Source organism: Pagrus major, chromosome 7 (genome assembly GCF_040436345.1).
Source record: "Pagrus major chromosome 7, Pma_NU_1.0".
NCBI classification, from domain to species: Eukaryota; Metazoa; Chordata; class Actinopteri; order Spariformes; family Sparidae; genus Pagrus; species Pagrus major.
In genome coordinates, this window is record NC_133221.1 from 18,133,826 (window position 1) to 18,157,977 (window position 24,152).

At 41.8% G+C, this 24,152-nt stretch overlaps 1 protein-coding gene across 1 annotated transcript in view; it reads right to left on the minus strand.

Annotated features, from left to right (window-relative positions):
• Nucleotides 1-24,152, minus strand: part of dip2ba (disco-interacting protein 2 homolog Ba) — a 48,859-nt gene that overhangs the window by 18,707 nt on the left and 6,000 nt on the right. The window contains exons 2-8 of the mRNA XM_073470077.1: nucleotides 5,536-5,607; nucleotides 4,093-4,248; nucleotides 3,494-3,619; nucleotides 3,093-3,329; nucleotides 2,871-2,999; nucleotides 1,968-2,087; nucleotides 231-428 (exon numbers count right to left, since the gene is read on the minus strand). Of these exons, the coding sequence (XP_073326178.1) occupies nucleotides 231-428; nucleotides 1,968-2,087; nucleotides 2,871-2,999; nucleotides 3,093-3,329; nucleotides 3,494-3,619; nucleotides 4,093-4,248; nucleotides 5,536-5,607 (1,038 nt within the window). The remainder of the gene's footprint in view (nucleotides 1-230; nucleotides 429-1,967; nucleotides 2,088-2,870; nucleotides 3,000-3,092; nucleotides 3,330-3,493; nucleotides 3,620-4,092; nucleotides 4,249-5,535; nucleotides 5,608-24,152) is intronic.

Here is a 24,152-nt window from a genome sequence, read left to right on the forward strand (position 1 = left end):
GAGATGAACTCCACAACCCACTATAGCTCCACACCAGAGGACATGTAGGTGTTATTCTGCTCAAGCCAACAAATGTTTATTCAGTTGAGCCAGCTCATACGTAAGAGATATATCTCACATTTACATTTGGGAGACACAATGGCACGAACTCCACAAACTGAGAACAAAATACTTAAAAACTGCTGTTTGTCATCCACACTGACATTTCTATGACTTTAAACGCTGCTCACCGTATGTGAGTGTGTAGAGAGGTTTGCCAGTGATATCCAGAGCAGTGAGGGCAGGGCTCTTGGCCTGGGTGGCCCCCCAGCGGGCCAGGGCAGCCTGCAGAGCAGGAGGCCAGTTACTGACCACACCGAGGGGCTCCCCTTTCACCGGGATGATTTGACGTCCCTCTGGCTTCGGGGTGTTGGGGTCTGGCTGGGGCACTGGACAACAAGATGATAGGGGAAGCAGTAGATGAATAATGGTGCAACAACACTGTAGGCAACACAACTGATATCTATTAGTTAACAGTGAAGTTAACTAATAACACGGACAATGAGTAAATGTGTCATCAGTAGGGCTGCAACTAATAATTATTTTCATTATTGATTAATCTGCCAATTATGTTCACGATTAACCATTTAGTCTATAAAAAGCAAAGCAAAAAAGCAAAAAAAGGAAAAATGCTCATGACATTTTCCCAGAGCCAGAAGTGACCTCTTCAAATTGCTTCTTTTGTCCAATCATAAATGGCAAAGAAAAGCAGTAAATCCGTCCATTTAAGAAGCTGGAAACAGCAAATGTTCAATATTTCTGATTGAAAAATAACTGACACAGTTTAACAATTGTCAAACGGTCCAGTGTGTTTGGGATTTAGTTGCATCTGGTAGGGGTGTAACGGTTTATGTATTCGACCCAAACCCAAGACACACAAGCTCTTCCTGCTTCTTTTAAATCAGCTGCGTGGGAGTGTGAGTGGTGGATCAGCCGAAGACAGTGCGTCTGTGATGTTCAACAGTTGTATGAATGGAAACACGTCAAACATGTTCACGCATATTAGACAGCATCACCCAGATGTGTCAGTCACTGAAGCGAGGGACAAAAACAGCAGTCCAACAACTTATCAAGGCTGTCTCTAGATGTGAAAGCAGACAGGGCCTATATTTCTTTTAGTTTTTGGTTTTTTTTATCAGCCCTGCATAAATATATGACCCATGCGGGAGTATATGTTTCCTGTTTACTGCTTAATGCACTACAAGCTGTACCAACAATCTCAGGTGGAACTAGGTAGAATAAACTGTAACTTGCACTACCATCTGATGAAAATAAATTAAAAGAAACCTAGCCCTATGTATTTGGGATTTCTTCTTGCCTTTTCTTCCCTTGTACCAAACTGTGACCCCAAAACTGAGGTACAAACCGTGACTTCTGTTTACTATTACACCCTGAGCATCTAGTGGTGTAGCTGTAGATTGCAAATAACTGAACACCCCTAACCTCAGCCTTCCCTACAGTGTTCCTCTAAAAATGTGAAAACCGAGAAAAGGCACTCTAGAGCCAGTGTTTGTCTGTTCTGGGATGCTGAAGAAACATGGCGGTGTAATATATGCAGACTTCATGGAAGAGGACCTGCTCCTTCTGTAGATATAAAAGGCTCATTCTAAGGGAAAGAAAACACAGCGATTCTAGTTTCAGGTGATTAAACACCAATGAAAACATCATTATGAGTGTCATGTAACATTTCTGCCCCTAATTTCACCTAAATCCTACACACTGGACCTTTAATTTTCTTTCGATCAACAAATCGATTGACTAATTGTTGCAGCCCTAGTTATCAGACATTCAAAACCCAAGAAAATGTCCATACAATATCAAATGCTAGCGTCCATCTTTTAAAAATACACTCAAACTTTTCCCCATTTTTTTTTCTATCAAAAGGAAAAACAGAACATTAATACCACATGAACACTACTGTGTCTCACCTTCTACAATCTCCTCAGAGTCATCAACGAAGAATTCGCTGAGTGGTGGTCTCTTCGGCCGTTTGAGTGTGTTTAACAGCTGCTGGATCTTGGTGGACACCCTGCTGCTGACAGGCACGCCTGCACAAACACCAAGAACAACCACCGTCACCGTCACAAACATACTGTATGTAAACAAAAAGCAACAGAACACAAGCGCACACCCACACATGCATTTCTATCCTAACACAAATCTCTACTTGATCACACATTCTCACATAGGCAGAACCCTACGCACTAGCACACAGTCAGGATCAGAACCAGCAGCAGGAAAGATTCAAAAGGGAAATCGGAACTCGAGGAGACACAGATTGGACGACCTTTAGGAGAGGTTCTCTATGTCTAAACCTATGACACAAGACGAACATAGAGACAGATAGACAGACTCCAGGTTGGAAAGCAAGCTGATTTGGGCCTCTTCAGCATCCCTCCCCTTCCCCGGGCTCGATTTATATTACCTTTTCTTTTTCCTTTTTTAAATGAAAGGCAAGACAGGGACAGGATTAATGGACCCAAAAGAAAGAACACAAAATATCTGTCGTTAGCAGCATTCACCACACAGTGAAATGAGGATGATGTTGGAGATGATTCCGGGCAGATTTGCTTATTGATTTGAACGCTCTCCAATCAGCTTCGTCAACACATTCGGTCAATGCAAAACAGAAAATGTCACACAACAGCTGTGATTAGAACATGCAAATGATTTAACCTCCCAAATCTGAATAAGATCAACAACCAGATGACAGTTACCACGTTTCAGGAATATGATTAAGTCTAATGTGATTTCTCTCCCCACATTAGCAGAGTTGTACACCCTGAAATATAATTGTGATAACATCTGTGCTTCTTTGAGGGTGAGTGTACCGTCAGCTGTATCCAGCATGCTAGAGCGGCTCTGCCCACGGCTCATGCCCCTGACCGCTGGGGGAAGGTCCACTCTGGATCCTCTCTCCTGGGGAGTGGAGGACGTCACATCTGGGGGGACACTGTTTTCTGGAGGAGAAGAGAAAGTGACTGTGAATGAGAACAACAGCCAACAATCAGTGTTATGTATTCATATTAGAGCTATTTAGCAGTGAAGACTACCAATGCGTGTGAAGGCCAGCACATCAGCCAACACAGAAGCAGCAGGTTGGAGCTGGGGCTGTGGCTGGGTCTTGGGCTCTCCATGTGAGAGGGTGGAGGAAGCAGACGAGGACGTGGAGGAGCTTTGGACGGAACGGTTGATCCAGTAATCTGGGCTCTGCAGGCTCTGGGCGAGCACTGCACTGAGAGCTGCCTTCCTGCGCAGTGAGCCCTCATCCTCTGATGCAGAAGATGTGTCTGATGGAAAGAGAAAATCCATAATATTTAGATGTGTTTTACAATATCAAGCCCAAAAGACCACATCTCTAATTGTGTTTCATCAAAAGGTTTCTGATTGAAAAGCAGGTCCCATTATAATGACACTGACCAGCAAGACACTGAGTATGAGAAGTCTAGTTTACCTGGAGGTGTGCAGGTGTCTATGGGAGACTGAACAAAGGCTGAGCGTCTCTTGGTAGGCATGGGCAATGCCATCTTCTCTTCTTTGTGTTTGGCCAGTGCTGCCTGCACAGCCTCTGTGTGGATGTCTACATAAACAGTAAGAGCAAAGAGAGTGAGACAAACAAGTGAGGCAGACAGAAAGACAGATATTGACATATTTATTTGTCGTGTTTTATGGTTTATTACTACCTCCGTCAACATATCAGTTAGTTGGTTGGTTTGTCAGCAGGATTACACAAAATCTACTGAACAGATTTTCACAAAATTTAGATGGAGGATGGGTTCTGGCCCAGAATAGACTCCATTAACTTTTGGTGCAGATTCAGATAAAAAGACGGATCCAAGAATTTTATCTCGCTTTCTTTAACATTGTGAAATAGGGAATTTTTGGACATTTTTATTCATTTCTCAGGGAATAACGCATGGATCTTGAGGAAAAGGGGCATCTTTTGGTGGCTGGTATCATTAAGTGAGTACAAAAGGGGACTGTTAGGCCTTGGCTGAGATATGCACTCTACTGAGTGCAACTCTAGTTAAAGTGTGTGTTTTTCTGCTGTACCTGATCTGTAGCGCTCGTCCCTGGCCCCTCCACTGCGGTGTGCACGGTGGTGTTTGGAGGCTGAAGATGTGGAGGGGCCCGGGGCCTCAGGACTTGGGCTGGGGTCGGCACTGTGGCCCGGGGAAAGTTGAACATCTGGCAGGGACAGATCTACGTCTGCAGAACAAAAGCAATAAGAACACAACATTAATAAACATCATACAAACATGAGCTTTTGGGAACTTGCACATGTTGTTTTTTTACATAATTCCATTACAGCTACATGTAGGCATAAATATTATATGATCCTCCCAGAAGCGCTCTAAATTTAGTCCTCACTACAGAGCCTCTGAGCACGAAGTGAAATAAGGACATGTACTTGACTGATGGAACTTATACTGTTAACGCAGTACATGAAACTAGGCTAGATTCAACAAATATATTTTTAGTCAGCCATCCTCTCCTCCCAGAGGGCCTGGGCAACAGAGTCTCTGAGGAGATGATGGTTCAGAGGGACTTAGGGGATGTTTGCGGGAGCAGGATGAGCTTTAAAGCTTCCCAATAGCTGCTCTGACATCCAGGGCAAGGTGCCCAAAACACGACGGAAAGCAGAACCCACTAACAACCGTTGGAATTTAATTAAAGTATTAAAAATGGAACTTATTCAAGTGAGTTTCAGAATTTTGCCGACTTTTTCAACGTCCTGTGTGCTCAAGCTAAAACAGACCAAGGTTAAATTAGCAGGGAGGGAAGTTAAATATTCCACTTTTTAAATAAGCTACAGTGACACATCAAGAAGGACTTTTTCATGCCGATGCTAATGTGGTGCATTTTTTCCTGAGGAGACACCACACCCTTGTGTGAGTCAGCTGACTGAGAAAAAAACGGATCAGATCAGCTTACCGACGAGGACAGAGGTGACTGGCTCAGAGTAGTACAGTTAAAGTTGGGTACTTCCTTTCTTCTGTGAGTGCTTGTAAACTGACAGTGGTTTCAGATAATTGTGTTCACAGTCCACTGCACAAGCTCTGAGGCACGCAGTGGTTTTGTTATTCTGGGGATTTGTTACAGTGGGGCAGTTGTTTGATGTTACTGTGCGCTTGGTTATCATCTGCACTTCCCATTTTGGCCACTAGAGTGCCACAGATAGCCAGAAATTATCTCAGACAAGTTGGACAAAGAGAATTAGAGTCACACTGGACACTCAGTGAAGTTTTAGTTTTATTGAGCTGAAAAAAGAAACACTTAACATCACACTCAAGCTGTTGTTTTCTTCTATGCAATTCTCTACACAGAAGAGGAAGAACAACCGACTGAGATGCAACTTCCAGTCATGACTTCTTCTGACATGATCACTTTCCACATCTCAGAGTGACCGCACCATGAACAATGCTGAAAGATTATGTGAAAATTACACAGGAAAGAGAGAAAGACAGCACAGAGCAGAAGAAGAGTTGGTCTTACTTGGCAAATGTTGAATGTAGGAGCCCAGCAGCTTGGCTTTCTTCTTCTCATAGCCCTTCTGCGTGATGTCACCTAGGAGAGAGGACAGTGACACCACACCGTTATGTTAGTCATACTTACCACACAAACAATACACAACTGCGCACACAAACACACACATAAACCAGATAGTCCTCTGAACCACACGCACAAACACATAGCCTCTGCTTTAGCTGACACATTTACAGGGGTTGAGTCATAATAATAATCCTCTTTAAACAAAATCTACTGAGCTCCACATGTTGACGGCTTAGTCCATTTACGGCTAGGCAAGGAGATAACACCATTGTTTGGCCTTACATTAGCCCCCGGTGAACAAACATGATGAACCTGCTCTGGGCAACGAAACCCAAATATGATTAAGGCAACTAGTAGATAACTGCCAGGCAGAGAACAATGGTGAAACTGACGGTTATTGGGGGCAGTCGGGATAGTAAGCAGAGCAAAAAGGAAGCCATGTGAGCAAGTTTCACATGGGACTCAACAATTTATCTCCTCCACCCACCACCCTCCCCTTTTCCCACTGTACACCCAGCCCCACCCCTTCCCTTCCTCATTCGGCCTTGGACCGGCACCACCGCTTCCAGAGTTTGTTGGAGAGCAATGGATGCCAGACAAAGTCCACTTAACTGGAACCCCAAAAGCACACAGAGCAGCAAACATGCATGAAGACACACCCTACTCAGTTCAATAACATACATACACACTTCCCTTATGCACACAAACAATCCCACGACTGCAAACTCTCTCAGTTATTCCCCTTCCCGTGTCCAGTGATAACACCGTATGCTATGTCAAGTGCCAAAGGACTGCTTAGCCTCAATCCCGACACCTCCTCCACACTGACTGGTGACAACAAGTCACCTACAGAGAGGAGGAATAAAAAGGTTCAAATCAAAGGTAACAGGGAGGTGATAAACACAAGGGGAGAGAAGGGAACATAGCCTGAATAACAATGAAAATGAGGAGAGAGAGGGAGCCAAAGTTCAACAGCATATCGGAGGGAGGTGGGCTGGATAGACCAGCACTGGGTTGGGAGTCCCATGTGTGACTCTGACTCGGCGTGTTGTGTCTTTAAACTTTCTCACACTCTTGTCACTATCCACGGGTGTGTGGCGTTTGCCTGGAAAAACAACAGAATCAGAGAGGAAGTTCCCCTCAGGATTGAGAATGTAGATTGCCAGACTGGGTTGAATTTTTGCCGATTTCTGATCCTTCCTGTGCAGAAAACTCTTGAGGTTTCACAACACTGTGAAATCATGAGGGAAAAAAAGCGAAGATGGAGGGAGTGGAGACAGTTGCAGAGAAAAAAAACAGTGCAAAACAAAGCCAGAGAGACAGTTTTAAAGAGAGGGAGTGTGTGATTGAGCGCTGCTGAGCGCTTTGTCATTCACTGAGCGAAAAAAGCTCAAATGGGGTGGCCAACATTCAGCTGTGACTTCATGCCTGGGTGCACACACTTGCCTGAAATGTACTAACTTGGGACCAAAAACACAGCAGCAAATTTGCGTTACACTCTGTTTCATTGTTTGTCCTTCTCTTAGGCTTGTTTATATATTTTTTAAAATAACACTGACAGACATGCAAGCACAACAATCAGAGCAAATTGATTGTAGTGAACTGGAGCATCATTGTTGTTGGAGACAGAGTTCTGTCCAGGCTAGTCCTGGTGCCCGAGCCGTGCCCGGAGGGAGGAATTGGAGGGATGGAAAGATGGAGCAAGGGAGGGCGGTCATTAACACGGACAGAGGAGAGTCTGTGCTGGTGTGGGGGCATAACAACAGGCGTGGACTGGCACAACCACGCCGGCTCTGTCGCTGGCAGCGGGCAGAGAGACACTGAGGGCCTCTGGGTTGAAAGAGTGACTGTGACAGCTGCTTCAAAACAGAGGAAAAGCTGTATGTTTGGAGAGTAAGAATGTGGTGTTTTGAGTGCGAGTGTGAGCAAAACAGTACAGTGACTGTGTGGATGTGTGTGTGTAATCTGAGGTCAGGGGACAGGATATGAGCGTTACCCCACCCTGTGTGTGCGCTGCCAAAAAATCGTCTCCCTGTGTGTCTAGAGAAAGAGGAATGTGCTGATTGGAGAACTGCATACTAACAGAGAGGGCCAACTGGCCAGGAGAGCTAGCTCATTGGCCAAAAAGTCCCCTGAGGTGGAGGAAGCGAATGTATCTGTGTATGTGTATGTGTATCTCTGTGTATCTCTGTGTCTGTGTGTGTGTGTGTGTGTGTGTGTGTGTGTGTGTGTGTGTGTGTGTGTGTGTGTGTGTTTGTGTGTGTGTGTGTGTGTGTGTGTGTGTGTGTGTGTTTGTGTGTACACAGCTGGTGCAGGTTAACGGGTGCTACAGTACACAGAGGAATGAATGCTGACCGAGCCCGGAGCAGAGCGGGCATTACGGGCCGTCCCCTTGAGATGTGTGTCAGTGTGTCAAACCAGGACCGTGTGTGTTTGGTTGTTCAGGCACATGTTGCACCTGCACAAAATAGTTTGTTGGTAAGTTTGTGTAAAGTTTAGTCACAAAGATCATCTAAAATCTGTAATCCATCATCGTAAGCCATCTTCCTTTAAGTTTGTCTATATCCAGGTGGTTATGTAAACAGGCTGACCAGTGCGGCTGCTTCAAAACTCATTCAAGACAGGATGACACTGACCTCTGTGACTCTTCCTTTACACTCCTGCTGTTGACCTCTGACCTCAGGACAAGTCAGATAGAGGGGCTGATCCTCTGGCAGCTGACAGCGCAGGGTCACAGAGGGGATAGACGCGCGCACAAACAGCATTCCCAGTTACAGCTATAATTATAGCAGGCTAAAGCGCATTCGGACATAAAGGGATTTTACAGTACAAGTCATGCATCCAGGCATTAACGGCCACTTCAGTTTTAATCTGCACTCGCATTCTCCAGTCTGATCCAGCACATGAGAGGCCTTTTGTGTTTGTGCAGCTCATCGCTGTGCCGTGCATCAATATATGCACACAATGACGGTCATCAGATTTCAATTTCTATATATCTGCAATTACAGCTATTGTTACAGCGATGTCATTTTCTATTTTTAGGTTTTTGGTCACACAAACATGGTCATTTTCTAAATTTTTCAACTTCTATAAATGTTTTGAGATGGATACGGTCAACTGATTCCTTGAGCTGACTGTCTCTGGTGTCCAGAGTGGTGGATCTATAATATAAGAGGCTTCATGAATACCAAGACAAGGGCCAATTCCCCCATGGACACCTCTGTCATTAAATCTAAACACTGAAATCTTATAAAGTAGTGCTGACCAATAATTCATAACATGTGCAATAAACATGAAAGAGACCACCTTTTAAGAAAATCATACTCAGCTATATTCTTGACTTGTACTCCAGGTTCCCAAGTACTTCTGTGATCATTTTAAGGTTGTTTTCCTTCAGCATTTTTTAATAATTAGATACTGGAGTCATGCCCAAAATGTATACATTTTGGCCGGTAAAAAATATGGTTTGCCGGTGGAGTTTTTCATCTACCAGTCCCCTTGGCCATTGAGTAAAAATTTGATTTCAGAAACATGCATTCACACTCAGCATGCGAAAACATTAGACCTATCAGATGGAGCCCTGGATACATGAGTCATGCATTAACACCATCAGGTTGTAGGAAATGTACAGCTATTAGTGTTGTCATAATACTCGATTTTCTAACTTCGATACAATATCTTGAAAAATATCGATACCATTTTCGATTTCACAGGGTGGAACTGACACAACATTGAAGGAATACAATTTCGGACTTTTATTAAAAGATAAATATAACAAAGCTCTTGTAACTATGTGTTAAGCACAACAGCATCTAAGAAAAAACGAAACTGGTACTAGTGTATCGATTAATTAGCAAAAAAAATTGCACTGAAACGGTTTCAAATATTCAAAATCGATGTGTATCTATATTTTGAACTAATATAACTAATATCCACTTCAATATTTATTAATTTATCATAATACTCATCAATGTTATTTCACATCACAGATTTTCCTCATATCGAGCAGCCCTTTTACAAAGTGGATTTCTAGCTCTCACATCGCTCTTCAGGAATGGAACCCAATAATTTTAGATTAAGGCTTACAAGAAAAGCAATCCAAGAAAAACACGAGCTGTCCAGATGCCGGAGTACTTAAAGGGTACTAAACTTCAATGCCTTGATGGTCATTTCCGAGCAGCTGAAACATGAATCATCTGACTGCAGCTGACACTACAGTTTCTTAGGTCACTATTAACAATGGACTAAATATTTGGTTTCTCAAACAAACCCAAAGAGGAACACTAATACCAGATTAATGCTGAATAAATGATGAGTAATGCACAACGGTATGAGAACAGCACACAGTCAGAGAGGGCTGGGAAGGAGAACACACAGTGTGGGGGTAATACACAATGACTACGTTTACATACACACTATTATTCTGAACATGACAGTATTCCCAATTTTATTTGGGTCAAGTAAACATCTTATTTTATTTGGATAATCAGAATTATGTGTTCTTTGTTTACGACACATGGCCTCTTGCCTGTTTACGTTCAGCTCTGAGCGTTGTCTGGCCAACATTTTGCAAGGCTGGGGTAGAGAAACATGCCCAAAAGCAAAGCCCACATTTCTGGTCGGAAGGAGAAACGCACCTACTTTTAAACATTTTGACAAACTTGAATGTCACCCAGGGCTGCAACTAACTATCATTTTTCACTGATGATTAATCTGTCAATTATGTTCTCAAATAATCAATTAACAGTTTGGTCTATAAAATGAAAATTGTGAAAAATGTCGATCAGTGTTTCCAAAAAGCCCAAGATGAGGTGGGTAAAATGTCTTGTTTTGTCCACAACCCAAAGATATTCAGTTTACTGTCATAGAGGAGGAAAGAAGCCAGAAAAGCTTTACTTTTAAGACGCTGGAATTAGAGAATTTTTACTTTTTTTTTTTAAAATCGACTTTCAAAATATTTGTCAATTAATTTGATAGTTGCCAACTACTTGATCAATCGTTGCAGTTTCAACAAACACATTTTTGGATATTTACAAATATTGCATCGCTGACCTTTTAAAAAATGTGGTTGATCAAATTAAAGAGGGAGGCTGTGTTTGTTAATCTAGGAGTATGTACAGCTGCATGTAAACTGGAATATTAGTGGAATATTAAATTTTATTAGCCATGTAAACAGTGTGGTAGGAATATTGTCTTCTTCAGAATAACGGCAAATTATTTATTATTTAATATTTAATTTTGACTTTGATTTATTTAACCTTTATTTAATCAGGAAAAGTCTCACTGAGAATAAAAATCTAAGATAAGTTACACATTTGTAGAAGTAAACAAACATGACAATTAAAATGAAGATGGATAAATTCCTGAGATATAAACTATCAAAACATTTATCAACATTCAAAACATCTACAGCCGATGTCCGTTCTTCCAAGCCGTTAAGAATCCAGCCTGTGTATTTTCTGCATGTAAACATAGTCAATGAAACACAAATTAACTGGGATAAATCCAAACCAGAAGCACCTAATGCAACCCTGAAGCAAGACTCTAAAGTAATTCAGCAAAGGGGTTAATTTAATATAGGAATTAGAAGCGGACTTGAAAGAGATTTTTTCAGTTTGTGTTAATAATCTAAGTGAGCAGTTTAATTCTAGCTGCTGCCATCAGCAAACAGCACTTTGGCACGAGTCTCAGACATTTACATAAAAACTCCCACAACAAAGTCAGTGAGCTCCCCAGCTATCACTTCAATCAGAGTAACACCTGCTGCCAACTTTTACACTCTGACGTTTTTCTTCTTAACTGATGCTGGCTAGCTTGTGACAAACTGCTGTAATTTTGGAGAATACTTCTCTCTGCCTGAGAGGCTTAGTAAAGCACTTTTTAATGCCAACTTTTCTATCCGTTTTGTGGTGAGAGCACATTTTCTTAAATGAAAAAGCCACTGGCAATTTGCAAAAGCAAGCATGAAAGTGACTTTACTTGTTTTTTAAGTATAGAGGAAGAACCCTGGGTTATGGATGAATATGGGAGTATATGAACAAGGGACTAGATGATGAAAACACTCAAGCAGAACCCACAGTATCGCAAAGCAATAAAGGCAAGGAGCCAGCAGTTTCCAGGGGGGTATTCATAACAGTCAGAGGTCAAAGCTCGGCTAATGTCTTCTCTATACCACAGAATGATGAGCTAATAATTGATTCTATGAGACAGGAGAGAGTCTGGACTGTACTATTAACACCCGCCCATCCACCAACCTGCCCCCCACACATCCACACGCACACACACACACAGGAACAATTAGATTAAAGTCAGTAAAGTAAGGCGCAGAGGTAAAAGATTTGTGTTGTGTCTTCGTGTGGTGGGGGGTCCTGATTGGCTTTAAGAATCAGCTGATTAGACTCTCGGCACCCTCAGCCTTCTACGACACTAACATCACGTATGAACAGGCAGCACGCATTTTCATGTTAAAATGATTGAGTCAGATTCTCACTTCTCTGTCCATGATGTTGCAATGCTTACGTTATCTCATTAAATGATATGTCTTAGGTCGTTTTCGGTCTATACCATGTACAGACCCCTGTGACCCCTTACTCAACACATGTATTTAGCCCCCCCACTGGTATTGCTCTGTAATTACTGTGGGCAGATTAGCCTGGCGACCTCCAGCTCCAGGAGGAAGTGACATGATCATTTCTGCCACCCACAGTTTCCTCTTGCCTCAGTATCAGTTCCTCTCCCTGCATGCACGCAGGCATCAACATGTCACAGGTTACGCACAAAAACATGACTGTACTCAAACACTTCAGTAGAATCATTACCCAGATTACACAGATAGCGGTAAATAAAACCTTGCTTTCACATCGTGAGAATCATCCAGCATTCACATTTTTGGCTCTATCCTAATCTGTAATCTGAGATTACATCCAACCTAACAGATTACATCGCTCCGTCTGGACAGATAGATGACAAAAAATGTCTGAATTGAAGCTAGCCTCCGAGCCTGTAGTGTAGGGCTGTCTTCTAGCCCTGTGAGGTCATCGTCGGGCTTCTAGCCAGCGATACTGGTTCAGCTCAGACAAGGCTGTCTTTGTTTATCAGTGGTTTATTGTCTGTGACAAACACGATGCGAACATACTACACTCTTACAACTCAATCTCACGAGAAATAGACACCAACTAAACAAAGATATTCTCCCTGTAGAGAGTTGGTGAGCAGATGACAGCGAGGAGACAAACAGAGCACAAATAGAAATAGTCACAAAAACAGCCAAAGTCTGTACATTGACATGTAAATACGCACATAAACACAGGGGCTGAGAGGAACTAACGTCAGCCACAGGATCTTATTTATAGAGACTCTGAGCAGAACCACAAAAACAACGGGCAGCCTGTGCTGAGAACATGGGTAAATAGCACTCTGCAGGAAATGCATATGAATGAGTCTGACACCAAGGCCACTTAATGGCACCTGGTCATTAGTTTAAGTAGATGTTATATGCTAATTTCCATAGTTTATGCTCTAAAGTGGAAGTAAACTCCCATACTCTAGATGTGCATTTCCATGCATGATTTATTTTTTATACTGTGAATTAGAGCTGACGCTGTAAGTCTATCAACAAACTAGTCAAATAAATGGCAGCTATCTGGAAATCTGGTAAATCATTTAAGGAATGTTGCCAAAAATTTCCTTGTACCACCTCATGAATTGTAAAGATTTGCTGCTCATCTTTGTCTTATGTGATGTTATGCTTATGTTAATCTGTAGGTTTAGGTCTTAGACAAGCAAACAGCTGGATAACATCAACTCTGGAAAACTGAGATGGGCATTCTTCACATAATCTGACATTTTACAGACCGCAGAGAAACTGAAACAAGTCCAGTTGCCTACGATACAGCACTTAGAATTACCATGACCTGGATGACTGAGAACCTTCGTCAACATTAGTTGCAGGACTGTACACTTTTTTGACAAAAGATCTTATCAATCTGATCTGAACTATCATCCTCAGTGTTGAGTGAAAATGAAAATGAAAATCCTGAATGTTTTCTGGGTATTTGGGCTAACCCTAACCCTTATGTAACTTCTCTGTACCAGAAAACTGGATGAGCCTCCACACCCTTAAGACTGTGTAGTCTCAAGGGCTGAAGGTACTTCTTCTTAGTGTATCATCAGCTATTAAATACTTGCAGCAATGAGCTGTGACTCAGGGAGTATTATGTCCATGTCTGGAAACTGATTGAAACATTTGTACAAACGGCCTCCCACCTCCAGGACCAATGTTTTCCACTCCAAAAGCAGGCCTACAATTCCTCTGGGAGCCAGCTAGTCCATGTGGGGGTTTTCAGTCAGACAGGGAGGATGAAGTGATCTCTGGATGGCTAGAGAAATCTGCCGGCCAGCTGAGAAAAAGGCTGGGGGAGTGTAATTTCTCTTGACAGAATATCCATTGGAAACAGAAATTGGGTTTGTGTTTGGTTGCTTTGAGGGTGGAACCAGCAGTTCTTGACAGTCAGCTGACAGTGGAGATTGAGTTTCGGCCATAAATAAGTGCTGAAGTACTTCAACAAAGTGTTGCAGCAAGCAGATAAAGAATGTGTTATTTTGTCAAACAGAATATAACAGTGCATCTTATTTTTTCCCCAGAATGACTACAAATACCTGATATAGTAATGACACTAGTTTATTTAAGTTGAACAGTATGTCATCAATGTCAACAAGACATCTTCTTTTTCTCGTATCTAACAGATACTGTGACATAAGTTGATGTCAGAAGAACGTCGAGTTCGGGTTGGGCCAAAAGACGATGAAATCCTCCATCGTAGATGGCCAACAGTCATCGACTTCTGAGCCCGGTGCCATCGTAACATTGTAATTTAAAAGGCTGCCCGCCAGAGAACAAAGTAGTGTGTCCCCTCAGAGTTGCTGTACGGCAGGAGTTGTTTGTGTTTGTGACATGTTGGAGAGAAAATTAAAAGAAGTTTTATACTGCTCAATGCATTATAGTGACCTTGCCAGGAAACTCTTCGATTAAACGTACCCAGTTCGGCGAACCCAAGACGTTTGGATATACTGGTGGTGGCAGGGTTTCTTTTCTGCTGGCTGCTATCAGTGTGTTTCTTTCTATCGTGTTGTTGTTATTTCTGTTTTCTGTTTTCTTAGCTTAGCTCCCTCCATATAGCTAGCTGGATAACTTTGTTTCAAGCTTCTGAGGCTGAACACAGCTAAGTGACAGACATGTCGTGCAGAGACAAAGACTCTTCTTTGCAGGGTGAGTTCAGTGAAGTGATGCAAAGACTAGGAGGGGGCAGGGGACAGACACACTACCTCAAACTCAGAACACATAGTAAATCAGAGTGTAGATCCTCAAAGAGGATGCAACAGGAGGTGTGACCAGTATTGAAAGTGAAACCATGTAGCTTAGGTGGGGCCGCAGCAAGGTGGGACTACAGGAAGCCAGAGAAAGAGAGACATTTAAAAAAAAAAACAGACAAAGACGCAGCAACTCACAATGTATACACCCATCAAAGTCACTGTATCAGTACCTTGAATGTGAGAAAATCACACATTCTTTCAGCTTCAGTGCAACCATCATTGCAAAACGTGTGCATACATATGAACAAACACACCCACACCCACACCCACACCCACACACACACACACACACACACACACACACACACACACACACACACACACACACACACACACACACACACACACACACACACACAGGCATGCAGGCCAATTGTCAACTCAACCCCCCTCCGACTCAAACACCTAATCATTTCATCAAATCTGACCATCCTGTAGAGGATAAAAACACTTCAGCTCAATTGTGTTGGCCCTGCTAAGATCTAAATCAGACTGGATGGTCAGTCAGCATCCTGAAGTTATTTCTGCCAAACAAATAAAACTAATGTTCCTGCCAAGCTTTTAAAGCATTCTGTTTGAGTGCAAAGAGCTTTGCCCTACTTCCGACATTAATTCTATTACATTGTGCACTTAATATTGGCAGAGACAGCCCTCTTGAGCTGCTGTATGGGTACAGTGAGTGAGTTTCGAGCTGGGGACAGTAAGTGTTGACAGCTCATTTCTACTTTTGACTCATTGAGAAAACCAAAACTTACATTTCATCAAAATCAGACACTGCCCATACACTTCTTTTACTCACTGATTGTAGTCACAGTATCTCCCTGTAGACAATAACAGGCATGTTGCACAATCTTGGCTGTGATGAGCCATTTCAAATATAAAAGTCGGGACACATTACTTCATCAAAGTGATAAGACCAGTAAACAATTGTAGATGAGTCAGACAACAACCTCACACAGGCACATGTGGTTTGGATCTTAATAAGCAGCAAAGGTTAAAGTAGTTTACTCTTCAGTCAGGCCGCCCTGAAGTACACTATAACCATAATGGACTGTTAAGTAACTAGCTAGCTGCTTGTGGCATTAGGTGCACACAGATGAGTGAGATCACCTGAAGTGAGAGGCCAAATCCCAGATTGATTTCTGTTGGATTATCTTAAGATACTGAATAATAACTGCCTAAAAATATTACTGTACTGGGGCTATCACATGATTTACTGATGGACGCTTTTCATAGGAGACATTTTGACTTGTCATAGTTGTTAAAACACAGGTGTCATAACTAAGATTACTTACACCTGTGCTTTAACGGCTTCATTCAATTTACGTCAGCCAGGTCCAGGGTGTAACTGGTATTGTATATTCAAATGGCTGACTGGGACACTTAATGAAACTGAACCATCGTTAATGTTTTTAGTAACACCTGTGCTTTTCCTGCAATGATGAGTCAAAAGGTCTGACAAAGATGTTTTGCTTATGTTCTTTAAACTTAAAGAAATACGTCAACCTTTTGGAGAAATGAGCCTTTTCGCTTTCAGAAAATTAAAAGAATGATACTACCCTGGAGGCAGTTAGCTTAACTTAATATAAAAGCACATGACGTGTGAGTGGTATCCACCTTCTCACCTAACCCTCGGCAAAGCAGTGAATCAGCATTACTCATTGCACTATTTTTCAACAAGTCTGACAAAGAATTGTGATCCTAACAAGCATCACCGTTTTCAACACAAAAAAGAGTAGCACTGGGCACACTGAATGGATACAATGAATACACAGCTCGAAATGACAAACATGAAAACTTGGGCAGCACTTGTCAATAATATCTTCCAGAAAAACTAACATCTATTCACATCACTACGGTTTACGGTATGTTTTTCTTTCTGGCATAAATGGTCTTTTTCACTGAACACTTTTCTTTTACTTTTTCAACATGTCACAGTAGACATAGCTGTCTAGCTCTAGGCTATTATAAATAGGACTTATTTAAATTCTTTCCAAACTAAAAAACATGGCCAACAAAGCAACTGCATTATGAGTCAAACTCGGCTCCTTTCACTCTAGCAGCCATCTTGAAGAATTCAACAATTAAAGGACATTTTACAAGGAAAATTCAGTGAAGCATGCGACAATACAAAGATCTTCCAGCAGCAGTGCAAACTTGTAACAGAGCTCAATACCTCAGCAAATTGGTCAGTCAGACTCAGCATAGTTTCCTTGAGCAAAGAAACCGCTTTTCCTTCTCACAGCTTGCTTTATAAAACAGTTAGCAAACCACAAATAATGTGTCATATTTTGCTCTTCTTGGAGAGAAAACAGCTGATCAGTCATGCGAGTTAAATGTTCACTTCATAAAAACTGAGACAGAAAAAAAAACTTATTTTTTCTTCAAAACTGAGGAAGTTTTCTTCGAATTTTGCTGTTCTCTCAGGCTGTACTTATAAAGATACATTGATGGGAACATGTCTATCGTCATAGCTAACTGGGAACGGAACCATCATCATGTTATTTTTAAATCCTGTGAATCTTTGTACTATTACCAGTTGTTAAAAGGCCTATACCACAGTATAAACTGACCTTTGTGAGTATGTTTGTCACTTCCTCTTGTAGCTCATTTATTTTACAGTGTAACTGGGTCAGTAGGTTGACTCTGACTTAATTCAGCAAACTGTAAAAATGAGGGAAAAAAACGTATTCAGACAGAGGCATCCTGGTCTTTAGCTGCATGACAGACCAGTGTTTCAGCATTGCTGTGTAACCAGAGCGCAGTGAGCAGTGACAGTGAGTGAAAGGTATCAACTTTCAGTGTGGCGGTGTTGTAGTTAAGAGGTACAGGGGTCAGAAGTGTGAGGCAGACCTGACCTGAGGTTCACTGAGCCTTGTACATCAACCCAACTGTCATCTGTCGACTGCTCATTAGCTTGAACACACAAGTCAGTGAGTACACAAGACAATATATTGCCAAACTCATGTTAGCTTAGCAATATCTCTATGTTCCATCTCTGGATGACGTATATACAAATGATGCTCCTTGACTCTGCTTAATTGCTCATGGATGATGGGTTAAAAGCAGGCATTAATGTACAAGGAGGAATGTTAACCAGGCAGCTGATTCATTAAATCAATATTATACGCTCATAACAGGCCGTGAGTGGTCTTTGAGAAACACTCACATCCCGGGTGTGGAGTCTACAGCTGACACTTAGACCGCCTTATTGCCTACGTTCCACTCTCTGGACAGCTCACGGTCCTGACCTCCCACCACCCACTGCTCACAGTCATTAAACAGCCTGTCATCAGGATGGGAATCTATCGCTGCTCTGAAAATGATAGCTCTGAATCTGCGGAGAAGCTCAACAAGGTGCAACCCCAGAGGAAAAAACACAGCGCGGTGAAGAAGAGGCTGTAGAGATGCATGTCAACCTTTGCATCCGCGAAAAAATTTCACCTCTTGTGGAACTGAAGGCGTAAGGTCACAGGGGAGTGGTAGTGAGGCAAGGTTAGCAACGAGTTACTCACTACAACAGAAACAGGTAGGGGATTAGATGGCAGTGTAGTGATTGAAGGGAGGCGAGGTGAGAGGCAATTAAAACTGGTGTAATCCTGATACAGCTTAAAGAAGTTACTTCTTCACTAGCACAGGTACATTTGAAAACCATATGTCCAGAGCTTAGCCGCCAAAAACTCTATGCCAAATATATATGCCAACCAGTGTAACACATTTTAAACTGTACAATCTCCCTTAATTATATGCTAACATAATTGAAAAGTGTACATTTCATGTCATTGATGAAAAACCAAGTGCCTTACAGTATGAGATCATAAAGATTCTCCTCAACTAGCTACTGTACTGTTAGCAGCTATTGTTAACATTAAGATAGCAAGCTCTTTGCGTGAGTACAGTTACTGTTAAAATGGAAAATTAGATCTTATAATCTAGATAACAAAATAAAAATTAAAAAAAACACAAACAAGCATAAGGCGCAGTGCATACACTGGCCCTTTAATCATGATCAAGTCAATACATATAAACAAAAGTGGTGCAATTATTTACAGCAGTAGAACCAATGTGAAGACCAACAAGTACAGACGAAGAACAAATACCAAAGCTTACCCCCGGCCACCACAGCTAGAAAACAATTACAGTGGAAACACTGTAAGAGTAAAGTTAATTATGTTGTACACAGTGATAGCACTAAGCAGCATAACTTTACATGTCTCCCAATATTAGTTTGGCTTCGTCCTCATCAACAACTACCTATTTGTTTAAAGCATTTTTGTCCTACATATTACAAAAGAAAGCTTGAGGTAGTGTTTCTGTCTCCGTCCATTTTGATTCCATAAACTGAGGCAACATTAGAGAAAAAAAAAGGAAATAATACTAGTGTGCACATGGTCTGAGTCTCATGAGAAAGTTCAGCTGGATAATCTTGGGATTTAACTTAACTCGTGTGGCTGTTTCACCACACTGATAGCTAACCGATGTTGATAACATCCAGACAGCAGACATCAGTGTGTCGTCACCGTCTGTGGGAGCATGTAGCTCGCCAAAAACCTACAGCTGAGATGAACAAGGGCCTCCTACTGACACTGGAGTGAGAGAAACACTGTGTTGATGTACTGTCACTACTCTCAGTGGCATGTGGCACATCTTTAGGTCCACAAATCATAACAGTCCAATTCAATGCTAGCATTACAACATTTGGTGAAGTACTCATAACAACAGTCACGACATCACAGATCAGGCTGAACAGCAAATAACCAATTTTAATAAATCAACTTGAAATGACTAATGACAACCTAGACAGGTTTGTGGCGTTAATTGAGAGCCAAAATATAAACCATATGCTTCCATTCAAGGTAACGAACATACAGCATGTGGATCCTTGCCAGTCCAGAAGCCTGTGCTATAGACAGTTGAGGATTAAGAGGTTGAAGCTCCACCCTTTCGATGTGTTTTCATGGCCTTTGTTTTACCTCTTTCTCTGGGGAGTTGAATTAAAGGGGTCCATGACTACAAGCCAAGCTCAAACACAATGTGTTCTGAGGGGCCAAGAGGGGAGATACACATCAGCTTGTTCAGGGGGTTTCCTGAGGACTTCTACTCACTGGGTATTTTCGATAAGCCTTTGGCAAATGCAAGTCCAACAGAAAAAAAATAACCCAATGAGTGACCAGCAGAGAAAGCGGGTGACCTTTTGGAAACTTTCATTGTACATTATACACCAGGACTGCTTTACCCTTGAGCTCTGGTTTCCCATCAGCCCTTCCTGTGACGCAGGCCTGAGCTTTCATATATAGAAACTGACCAGCTGCTGAGAAAATACCCTGTGTTCTCCACACCCTCTTCAAAGGCTGTAGTGATCAGCTGTGGTTGATCAGCTGAAGAGCCAGAGAGAGAGAGAGAGAGAGAGAGAGCATGAATTACATGATTTACAACATACAGTGGGTTAATGGTCAGAGCTCTGGTAATTTCAGTTAAACCCAATCATAGTTAGAAATGTCATCTATTTTTACAATCAACTCATCTGTGTGCACCATTTTTACAATCTCATCATGTGGAGAAATCTTTTTAAATGATCTGTTAACATTATTTTATTGAACAGAGGAGTGAAATGGAATAATGTCTTTAACAATCCAAATATTTGAAATTCCCCTTTAGCTTCCAAGTCTTGTGTCGATAAAGGACCTGACTTCTGAATTTAAAGCAAATAAATATTCACAGATACATTTTTGAACTCAACTGTCACTGATGGCTAACTAGCCATCTAGCCTGTAAAATGATATTAGTGGAAGCACTTGTCTGTCATTGATGCTTGTTACTAGTTTGGAAGAGAGGCTAGCTAACTAAACTAGCTAACGAAGCTAACTAATGATGGCTCAGCCAAGGAGCACTGCATTAAAGAACAGACATGAACATTTTGTCCATGAGAAGAGGCACACTTCCTTCTGTACAGTGATATGATTGGTGGGTGTAATTCAGTAGAAAGAAAATAGTCCCTAAAAGAAACTGCTCACAACAAGGATTCTTTGGTGCTCTAAGCACCACAAGTGGAGGGCCATCTAGTGCCATTATATTCCAGGGAAGGCAGACATTTATATGACCCATATCTCCAAAACTTGGCAACTCATACCAAGCTAAATGAATAAACAGCACAACAGGTAGGGGAAAAGTATGTATTTTTGATTTGAGGCTGAATAGCTCCTTTAAAGCTAATGTTTTCTATTCACACTTCACACTGACTGGTTATATGCAAAAATGTAATCCATTTATGTAAATTTAACTAATGGCACACCTAGTGATATATGCACAGAGAGATAGAAGGGAGCCCTTTTTCAGACCAACTAAAATAAAATATGAAAACTGTTCCTTCCTGATTGCTTCAAGGAAGCTTTGACAGGAAGGATCACACTTGTAAACACGATGATGTTTACAAGTCAGGTGCCACAGGCTATGTCAAAAAAACAAACATGAACAAAGTGAAAGGAACAATGTGAATTTGGTAGCTTCTTGCATCACAGCGCCTGCTGCTCTGATCATCTGTTTCCCTTGAACAGTTGAACACACCCACAGGTTGGTTGTAAACACTCAATTATTGCACCTGCATCACCACATGATAATAACAAGACTCTGAAAAATAAAGTTGACCTAATACTCACTCTGCTGAAGTACTTGTGGTATATTAGCATGAAATAAAGCCTACAGCTGCCTGTAATCACTCTAAACATCCTCAGCAATACTGTAGTATAAAGTATTAAGTGTTCCAAGCTTGCAGGTGACATGCTACAAATATCTATAACTGCTGCTATGATGCTTTAACAATTAGCATACCTATAGCAACTTTCTCCATGGGTCAAACAGCAGGCTGATTGGCCTGAGAAGGGCAGTTCTCAACAGGCCACGGTATTTCACACACAACCCATGGGCGTAACAGTGACCCACATGTAGCAGCCAACCTGCCAGTTGGTTGGATGTGGAAGTGTTTTCTTCTGGCTGCTGAAGACTAGCCAGGAACATTAGCCTCAGCGAGAAAGAAATACACACAATTAGGACTGACTCCTTGGGACTTTGAGAGGGTGGCCTCCACTGCAATAATGGTGGAGCTTTTGTGTCAAAGAGATGCTTGTTTTCTCCTCCTCAGGCATGAAAGCGAATTTGTCTTGCCAGCCAGGTCTATTTATATGCACAAGAGCATTCTTCAGCATTAGCACAGTCACATGGCCCACCGGGCAGTGGATATGGCCTAGTGATACATCAGAGGGGCTCTGCATCGGCTCGCACACTCTGACAACACCATGAAAACATAACTGGACTTGATCTCTGTTATGCCACCAATTGGTTCACCATTTAGCCTATGAGATATAAATCAGTCAACATTGTCTGGCGTGTCACAGCCTGGGCCCCTGACTAAATAGATGACTGTAAGAAAAAGCATTGAGTGGGAAGATTGCGCAATTGAACATCAGAGAGGTGCTTCACCGTCATCTTCAGCCTATTTGAGATTGAAGGTTGGTCAAGCGGTGAATGAAGGTGGGTGTCATGGAGACTGGAAGAAAAAGGGTCCGATATCACAAAATCCCCATTCACTCTCCCCTTTTTGGCGAGTCATAGTTGGCATCACGGCTGACAAGTCAGTAAACAGCCCAGTGAGACAGGAGTCTAAAACAGGTTCTCTCACTTTGCAGTGGATGGATTTGCCCTGGAGAGGAGGACACACCTAATTACAGTGACTCACAGGTTTACAAGCAGGAGACTGCTGTGTTTCTGCGAACTGTGCCATACACGTTACATATCACATCAATAGATGAATGTTAGTGTTACTTTTAAGGTAAAGACTTATGGAACTTTTCTGTTAACTTGCCTGTTTCCACAGGAAGGACAGAGCACAAGGTCAGACAGTGCGCAGCCCCATTTCTGCTCAAGGGTGCCAGGAGTGGATGCACGCTAAGCCCAGGCACTTTAACCAAGGTTCTTAATGACACTCCACATGCTCTATTCCACTATTTCAGGGTTTCCATGTGTCATCTCAGACTTGCAAGGCACAGTAACACATTCGTAGTTATTCAATATGATCATTTATCAGCTTTTGGTAGACTAATATTGTGGCAACATCAGGGCTTCAGGGTGTGAATGTTTTGGTTACACATGAGCCCAAAAATCTGTCAGATGTGACAAAAAAATTCTATTGGTCTCACTGGTGGGCCCAAAATATAGCACGTCTGATTAAAGAAAAGTCCTTTAAAAAATATTTTTGACATTATTGCAATTTTTGTTTAGATAATGTTTAGAAAACTAATCTAAAATGTGTTTTTGGGTGCACCTAAATTATGTAAAAATGAAAAAGTTTGGCCCACAAGTGCCACCATCATAAAAAAATTCAGAAGCCGGAACCAGCAAATGTTTGACATTTTTGCTTGAAAAATGACTGAAATGTTTAGTCAATGATCAAAATAATTGCCAATTATTTTTCTTTCAATCTACTCATCGTTTAATCGACTAATCATTCTGGGTTTAGATCATCGGTTTCATCATGCTACGATTCTGTATCCATTCTTTGGACAAAAATACACTATTTGACGATATCACAAAGTCTGCCATGATATGGTTTCAATACATTTCAATTAGAGGGCCTTCGATCGATACAAGATCATATGTACATTTTACACAATCAGGAAATTTAAAATAAAGGCGTAACCTAAAGATGATGATATGGATCGATGTTTTCACTTTGCATCGATGATATTAGATTGTTAAATCATTAAATTGATGTATGATCCGGATCAATGGATCGTTACACCCCTATCCCCACCCCTCATCTGACTGTGTTACATGTAATACTGCGGACATTTTCTCCACCATAATGGGATCAGTGTCAGAAAAAACAACTCTTACTCATATTGTTGATTTCTGCTATGCTGCCCAGCCCTTCCTGACATCACATGTGAGCTCGCTCAACGAGTTCAGCATCTTCTGCTGTTTCCCACACCAGAGATGTGCAGGTCTGGAGGGCTGATGAGTGGGATGTCAATACATCTCCTGGCACTAATTCAAAGAAGTCAGTTTTACTTCTTCTTTCTATGCATGCCTCGACTTCTACCTGGGGAGCATTAACAAGTCACGCTCACTAACCACACACGCCAACACACCCACCCACACCCACACCACTCTGTGAGGGTGTCCTGGTATTTAAT